This window comes from Poecilia reticulata, linkage group LG15 (assembly GCF_000633615.1).
Source record: "Poecilia reticulata strain Guanapo linkage group LG15, Guppy_female_1.0+MT, whole genome shotgun sequence".
NCBI lineage: Eukaryota > Metazoa > Chordata > Actinopteri > Cyprinodontiformes > Poeciliidae > Poecilia > Poecilia reticulata.
In genome coordinates, this window is record NC_024345.1 from 20,659,984 (window position 1) to 20,668,852 (window position 8,869).

The 8,869-nt window shown below is 42.8% G+C and overlaps 1 protein-coding gene across 1 annotated transcript; it reads left to right on the forward strand.

Moving 5' to 3' along the window:
- Positions 1-3,333: 3,333 nt before the first annotated feature.
- LOC103477185 (D(1)-like dopamine receptor) lies at positions 3,334-6,698 on the forward strand. Its single transcript, XM_008430131.2, has one exon. It carries the CDS (start codon positions 3,639-3,641, stop codon positions 5,109-5,111), a length of 1,473 nt encoding a protein of 490 aa, XP_008428353.1. The 5' UTR covers positions 3,334-3,638; the 3' UTR covers positions 5,112-6,698.
- Positions 6,699-8,869: the final 2,171 nt, after the last annotated feature.

Consider the following 8,869-nt stretch of genomic DNA (forward strand, 5'->3'; position numbering starts at 1 on the left):
TGGATGGATGGATGGATGGATGGATGGATGGATGGATGGATGGATGGATGGATGGATGGATGGATGGATGGATGGATGGATGGATGGATGGATGGTCAGGAAAAGGTTGTAAAAAGTGTTTAGTTTGAGATCGTGAAGGGAAGCAGAGGCCAAAGTCAGCAGAAACATGTCACTCCAGTTATCAGGCATGGTGGTGGTAGGTGGTCATGTGGGCTTGTTGTCCAGCCAACATTTCAGTCATTTAAATCTCGTTTCCACTGAGTGGGAAGTTGGGACTCCACGGCCAACAGACCAACTGGACCAGCAGGATTTAACCCAAACGCAGCGCGAGGCGTTCAGGTGACACACAGAAAAAACGATTTCAGCAAAAAACTGGATTTGAGCATCAAGACTTTGTGACTGTTTCACTGACGTTTGGTTACCATGGATACTGTCTTTAAACCAATCAGATGAAGTAGTTTTTAAAATCAGATGGAAAGAAATGCTTGGTTCTGGTTGGAACCGAAGCCAGAATGTTAGGAAAGAGCATTTCAACCACTGGTTCAGTCAGGGGGAAACCATTAAACCCAGTTGACCTGTGAGTCACGGCGTCATGTTAAATCCGTTTCACAAAGCGGTGGAGTTTAGACGGACTGAACCAGGTTAACTTCTTCTCAGCCGCTCCCTCCAAACCGCAGAGCTGCAGAACGCAGCAGGCTGCACACGTCTCCATCACCTCAGCCTGGTTTCACATGAGTGCATGAGTCAACAAGAGCTGCAACTTACAGCTGTTTGCAGACAAGAAGCCGTCCTCCACAGACACGCCGCGCAGCTCCCGCCCAACAGCTCAACCAAAACAGTGATTAAGGTTTCAACTCTTCACCTCGACGTCAGAAGTGCCGGCGGATCCGCCACCGGGTGTAATTACAGGTGAGGAGACGGGCGGCGGTCCAGCTCGATCTACCTGCTTGCGTCAAAGATGACTTTACCTTCACCTCGAAGCTCCGACACACGCCGGCGTTCAAACAGCAAATCTAAAATCAGAGAAGAGAAGCAGCCGCTGCAGATTAGAGGCTGTAAGCAGCAGCAGAGGACACAGATGAACTGTTCACCGTTCACTGAACTGGTTCATTTCATTCCTCCTGAAGCGAAGAGCGGCTCAAACTGAGTTTTACTCTTCTTACTAATAAAATGCATCAATGTTGTTTTTCTTATTGTCTAATAAAAGCTGTTAAAAGAAGCATAAAATAGCATAAGACTGAGAAAGTTCAAAGGTCAGTTCACATTTAAATTTGCTCCTAAAATTTGGAATAATTTCCAAAACCAGCAACAGTAACTAGTAAAATGTTTTAATGTAAAGTAGAATCATATGAATATTAACAGTTTACATGCTAACAAACAAACAAACTAAACTAAACTTTGGTAAAAGTTTTTACAATCAAACTTGTTACCATGTTGTTTTTATAACAACACAAAAATATCAAAGAAACCATTTTTATGAACTCAAATAAAACAAAATATGTGATGATGAATAACAACTGAGACACATTTAGAAAGTTTCTGAACCAAAACCTCACTAAACATTTTGAAAACAAGTTTCACCACCAACATGGAGCCAGAGTCATTACAGCTCAACAGATTCACAAAAACACACTGTTGTGTTTAAAATATGTGTATTTTATGATTATATGTTTCCAAACGGGGCTGCACAGTGGAACAGTGGGTAGAGCTGTTGCCTTGCAGCAAGAAGGTTCTGGGTTCGATTCCCGGTCTTTCTGCATGGAGTCTCCATGTTCTCCCTGTKCATGGTGGGTTTTCTCCAGGTACTCCGGTTTCCTCCCACAGTCCAGAAACATGACTGTCAGGTTAATTGGCCTCTCCAAATTGTCCCTAGGTGTGAGTGTGTGTGTGTGTGTGTGTGCCTGGTTGTGTGTCTCTGTGTTGCCCTGCGACAGACTGGTGACCTGTCCAGGTGACCTGTCCAGGTGACCCCGCCTCTCACCCAGAACATTAGCTGGAGAGGCAGCAGCACCTCCTGACCCACGGAGGGACAAGGTGTAAGAAAATGGATGGATGTTTCCAAACGGGAAAGAAAACGATCTAAAACTCTGTAGAGGCAGAAGAGAAGAAACGTGGCGCCACCTTGTGGATAAAAATATTATCACGGTTTACAAAAGCAATTTTTATAATAATATTTCTGCTGCTTAAGTTCAGTTTTTAATTTATTTCAAGTTAAAGGAAATTTATCAGAATTTGTCTGAAGAAGAATAAAAAATAAAATTCACCAGCTTGACTCATTTTTAACTTTATATTTATTTATGAAATGTAAAAATCTTTTCAAATTCCTCAAAAATAAAATAATTTGGAGAAATTTTGTGAATGAATTTTTCTGTGATTTAATATTTTCACTCAATTACTTATTGTTCAAATAATAAACAACTGATTTATGAAAAATGATTCTGTCCCTGGAGATTAAACACATAAATGATGCAGAATAAAATTAATTTGTAAACGTGAAACAAAAACCTTCCTGGAATTAACTGAATTCAGCCAGCAGAGGGCGCTGTGGAGCCAAGAGTCACCTGGTTCCAGTTACAATTAGAATAAAACATATTTAAAGGACCAAACGAACAGAAGTTAATCTATATATTAAATATAAAAATCAATAATCTGTGTGTTTAATAGAGGTGAGACTGGAGGATGAGGATCAGTTTAGTGAATCTGTTATTTCTGCACAGACGGTTTTATCAGAGGTTGAGTTAAAAATCTTCACTCCGAATCCAGAGACCAAACAAAAACACCGAGATTAAGAATTAATCTGAGAAAAAAACCAAAAGCGTTTAATTTTCCAGTTGATCAAAAACAGAAAAGAGAGAAAACTGGAAAATGATTTTTCATGAGCTGCGTTTGATCGATCTGTGGAGAAACAAAGACCGAAACTGGCGAAACCACGTAGAAATATGAATAATGTGAAAATAAGATCAATTCTGATCCTTTACAAGAATGAGGAATAAAATAAAGAAATAAATGAAGTAAATTTAAATGATAAAATCAGGACGAACAAAATAAAAATTAAGATAAAATCAGATAAATGTATTAAAACGCTGACATGGAATAAAGAAAAATGGAATAAAATGTTATTTAAATCAGTTAAAATATTAAGAAAAAATAATTACTCGCTTTTTAAATTTGTTTTTGGTTCATTTTAATATTTTCTTTTACTAAAAATGATTTGAAAATCAAACCTGCAGAAAAGAATCTAAATATTTTAAAGATATAAATGTTTGAATTTGATTCAGTCTAATGAACCGTTTTGATCAGAACCGGTCAGAACCGTCAGAGCAGCAACAGGGAGGCGGATGATGCAGCAGCTGCAGCAGCTGCTGCTGCAGCAGCGGGAACCTGAATCTGTTACCTGCAGCGGACAGAGCGGAGGTCAGTCCACTGTGGCTCAGTCTGCGACCACACACGGAACCAACCGGTTCCCCTCGAACCGGAACCTCCGGACTCCCCAGCTGTCTCTGGTTTCTGTCCTCTCAGGTTTTGTCCTCTTCTTTGGACCGAATTGTCTCTGATTCTGGGAGACAAATCTGCAGATTTTCTGGTTTATTTTTCAGTCAGACTTCAGATTCTTAGATCTGCTTCTCTTTGGTGATTCCATGGAAAACGACACGGTGTGGAGTAATTTCACCCAAGTTCTCTCCGAACTGAACGGGATGGGCGGTGAGGAAGAGGAGGGAGAGGAGGAAGGCGTGAGAGGGAACGGACTGCGCGTCCTGATTGGCTGCATCCTCTTCCTGCTCATCGTGTCCACGCTGCTCGGGAACACGCTGGTCTGCGCCGCCGTCATCAAGTTCCGCCACCTGCGGTCCAAAGTCACCAACTTCTTCGTGATCTCGCTGGCCGTGTCCGACCTGTTCGTGGCCGTGCTGGTGATGCCGTGGGAGGCCGTGACCGAGGTGACCGACAGCTGGCTGTTCGGAAGCTTCTGCGACGTGTGGATCACCTTCGACATCATGTGCTCCACGGCCTCCATCCTCAACCTGTGCATCATCAGCGTGGACCGCTACTGGGCCATCGCCAGCCCCTTCAAGTACGAGCGGAAAATGACGCACCGCGTGGCGTTCGTCATGATCGGGGTGGCGTGGACGCTGTCCATCCTCATCTCCCTCATTCCGGTGCAGATGAACTGGCACCGGGCTCAGGAGGAGGACGGCGCGCTGATGGAGGACGTGGCGGCCATATTGGACAGGAACTGGACAAACTCCACCAACCTGACCGGAAGCGCCTCGGCAGCCATGAGCTGCGTGGCCAACCTGAACAAAACCTACGCCATCTCCTCCTCCCTCATCAGCTTCTACATCCCGGTTCTGATCATGATCGCCACCTACACCCGGATCTACCGGATCGCTCAGACCCAAATCCGCAGAATCGCGTCTTTGGAGCGGGCGGCGGAGCAGGCTCAGAACCAGGGCCACGGCGTGACCCGGAACCAGCAGCAGCACCGGGCCGCCGACGAGGCGTCGCTCAAGTCTTCGTTCAGGAAGGAGACCAAAGTTCTGAAGACGCTGTCCATCATCATGGGGGTGTTCGTGTTCTGCTGGCTGCCGTTCTTCGTCCTGAACTGCACCGTCCCGTTCTGCGACCCGCCGTGCGTCAGCGACACCACCTTCACCGTGTTCGTCTGGTTCGGCTGGGCCAACTCCTCCCTCAACCCGGTCATCTACGCCTTCAACGCGGACTTCCGCCGGGCCTTCGCCACCATCCTGGGCTGCAACCGCATCTGCTCCAACAACGCGGTGGAAGCTGTGAACCTCAGCAACGAGCTCGTCTCCTACCACCACGACACCACCTTCCACAAGGAGGCGCTGGTTCCCGCGCAGCCGCAGCAGCGGCCCCGCAACCTGAGCATGACCCTGGATGACCGCCTGGAGGACATGAGCGCCCGGTTCGACGAGGAGTCCAACATCTCCATCGGTTCTCCGAGCCACGACAGGCTGCTGCTGCTTCCGGCCGCCGTCCAGCTGGAGGACAGCGCGGAGATTTCCCTGGAAACCATCACACCCATGACGTCAGCAGCAGAACTGGACAACGAGGTGTTCATACCAGGACAGGTCCAGCAGGACGGGTAGGACCCAGCAGAACTCAGGGTAGCAATAGAAACTGATTAGTTTCACCAGATTCTGGTTTTATCTGATTCTTTTCTTTCTTTTCTCAAGAAGAAACTGCAAATGACCAAATATTTTCAAACTGTGGCTTTGATTTCAGTCATCCGTCCTGTGAGGCGCGTTGGGGGTATAAGGAGAATATAATCATTAAATGAACTGAATTAAGACACAATTTTACCAGAGAAAAAGTCATTTTATGAGAAGAAGCTTCAATAGTTACAATCTAATGTGAGAAAATTCATTCAGCTGGTTGTTTGTTTGGTTGATCATTTAAAACTCCTGATAATAATTTAATTCTAATGTGTTAAAATGTGTCTATTAAATCTTATAAGTAAAACTAATCACTTCACCAGGTGCTCAACATTCTTGTTTCACTTCTCATATAATTACTACTTTATCCTCACATTATTTCAGACTCTATCTTGTAATATTATGACTTTATTCTCTGCGTTAAATAACAAATCTTAGTCTGACCCTAATATTCAGAGTTTACCTGAATTCAAACATGTTTGTCAAACAAGATGGCCGCCCAGGCGAGCCGACATCTCTGAGCTGTGGAAACCCGAGGAGAGCAGGACGGAAAACATCCAGGTTTTCCAATAAGTTAATACCCAGAAATGTGATTAATCAATAAAATCGGTTTATGACCCAGTCCTGCTGGTCATCAATAAATGCTCTGACATCATGAAATGAACTGAAATGTTGAATACAGGACAAAGCCGACAGCTGGAGCTCAATCAGCTCCGTGGTTAAATGTTAACATGTTTCCTCTGTGGAGTTTGTAAAAAGCTGTTTTCCTCTTTGGACTCGTTCCTCTGTAGAAGCGTCTCATTGTGTTTCACCGTCATGATTCCACATCCTCCACATCCCGACCTGAACAGAACCAGCAGCTGCTGATAGAAACTTCCGTGTTTAGCTGATGAATGTCTGGAGGAATAAAACGTGTCGGTTTTCAGACGAGCAGCAGCTGATCATCGTTCACCTTTTCAGTGTTGAGCTGCTGGAAAATCTTTGACTTCAGAGTTAAAATAACGGAAAGCTGGACTGATGGAGGACAGAGTGAGTCAAATATTACAGAAGATACTCAGATTTGTGGCTCCAGTCCAGCTTTTCCTCGGCACCTGGTGAGAAACGAGGCACTGATTTTGTTAGAGGAGAACCTGGGATTTAAGATCATTCACTCATTTTACATTTGCTAAACACAACCAGCATAACTACTTAATGAATGCATAAATCAGCCTGTTCCCTCAGTTTGACCTCAGCATTGACCTCAGCATTGACCTTAGCATTGACCTTAGCATTGACCTCAGCATTGACCTCAGCATTGACCTCAGCATTGACCTCAGCATTGACCTTATCTATGGGTCGGTCAGTCAACCCTTGCTTTGACCAATCAAGCTTTGCTTTTATATTTTAGTTTCTTTTCTTACTCTCTCTGTTCTTCATCACAGTTTAGTGTAACCACCATTTAACTCATTTATTTCTATGTTTTTACTGGTAATTCAACTGCAAGACTATTTATTTATTTATTTATTATTCAGTTTTTTCCACTAGATTGAGCTAGGAAGATTAACATGAAATGTATTTACATAAAACTAAGTAGATAGACGGTTCATTTCAACACGATCAGGTTTTATAAATAATGGAGGTAAAAGTGATGAACAAGCTGCTGGTTTTGCTTTCTGAGCTGCTCTTTCATCTTCAGTCGGTGTCGAGTTGAAACGGAGCGGAGCTCTCAGGGCGCCGCGCCGTGACCTCCAGCCGCGCCGTGACCTCCAGCTGGGCTGTACAGCAGGCTGAGGCTTCGCTGCAGCCACATCTGATTCCTACCAGAAGGTCCTGATAATCCCTGAATAAAAATTATATCAAGTCCCCAGAAACAGATCAAGTAACTGTAAAACTCTGTATGATGGCATTTGGGATGGATCCAGCCTGATCAGGTCGGGATGTTTAAAGGAAATCTCATTTTTATTTTCCTCTGACGTTATGTGAGCTTCACTTCGGTTCCTCTGATCTCTGACTGAACGTCTGTTTGTCAGCCTTCAAACCCTCCTGCTGTCTCTGCTTCGTCGCTCCAGCTGGAATATTTACGACGTAATGAGACTTTGACACGTTTGATATGGAAGCTGATGCAGCCGGAGGAAATTTCTGATCCGATTCGCTGCAGATTCACTTCATTCCTGCTTTGTTTTGTTGCTGTAAAATGTAAATTCTCCATCTTGTTTTGCTCCTTGCTGTTAACTGACTTCCTGGTGTTAGAAATAAAACCATTTTCAGTAAAGACTCCTGAACACATTCAGCAGTTTTCTTCATATTATTTTGCTTCTTGATGAGTTTTAGTCTCAGAAAACTGCAGGAACATTTTCTGCAGCCCAACCAGGAATCGTTGCTATTAAACAATAAATCAAAACTGCATATACAAATTCAGAATTTATGCAATTTATTAAAACTTCAAGCTTTTTTCCCTCGTTGAGATTTTGGCTAAACCAGAAAGAAAAACCAGTTTATCTTCATTTGGTGCGTTGATATATTTTAAGATTTTCATTCATTCATAATAAAAACAATAAACACTTTATCCTGACGAGATGCAGTTTTTCTTCACCCTCATAAAAATGGAGGCAAAATAAAACTAAACTAAAACGGTTTAAAATAAAATGGTGAAAACATGAAAAAAACCTGAAACTTAGAAATTCAATAGTAAAATTATGCAGATTTTACTACATGGAAATGTTTTGGTAATTTTTTTAAACATTGAAAAATAAAAAAAAATAAAAAATTTATTTGGTACTTTATACCATAAAACTGCAGTTAATTATTTTGTGAAAAGTGTTTAAATATCAGGATAATTAAAGAAAGGAAATAAAACGTATCAGAGAAATAATAGAAATTAATTAATCCCAGAAGTTAATTTTTTTAAGGCATTTAAATGTTTTAAATTAAAAATGTGTTTTTAAACAGACTAAGCTTCTCGCCTCAATTTATGTTTAATACATTATTGTATAAATAATATTTTTTCATGCTGTAAACATATTTAGTCTTTAATTCGGCATAAAGTTCTTGATTCTCTGAGCTACAAGCATTTCTTATAATCGATACATTATCAATATTTATCTCTGCATTGATGTTGATCAGAAGATAAATTATGTCTGAATATAAAGATTATGTTTGATATTTTTGTTTAACCATCAGAGTGATTAAAGAGGAGCTGTTAGCATGTAGCCTGGTTACATCATGAGCAGCTGAGAGTGATGAGTTTCAGCCGCAGGCGGATCTTCAGACCGGCGCAGGTCGCGGCTCCCGCCGTTAATCAGCCGCTGATTGCAGCGGCTGATTGCAGCCGCTGATTGCAGCCGCCACTCAGAGACTCTTCTGATGCCTCAAGGACTCGGACCGTCACCCATCCAGCTGGCGCACAAACACTCTTCATCCCGATGAGGAGCAGGGAGGAAAGTCACCTCAGAGCTCCATCAGCAGCAACTCCTGATCTGCAAACACTAAGAAATCACTGAATCTGAATCTGGTTTTAAATCTGCTGGGCTCCTTCTGGGTAGATCCACCAAATCAGGTCAAAGCTTCATTATGGGATCAGAGCCGTTTGTCTCAGATGAATCAGAGTCTCTGTGTATATTTTCTGTATCATACATGACAGTCCTGGACTTTGTGGTTCTGGTTCTGTTGTGTATTTCCTCCTGTTAAACAGCAGCTGTTCCTCCCCACATGCT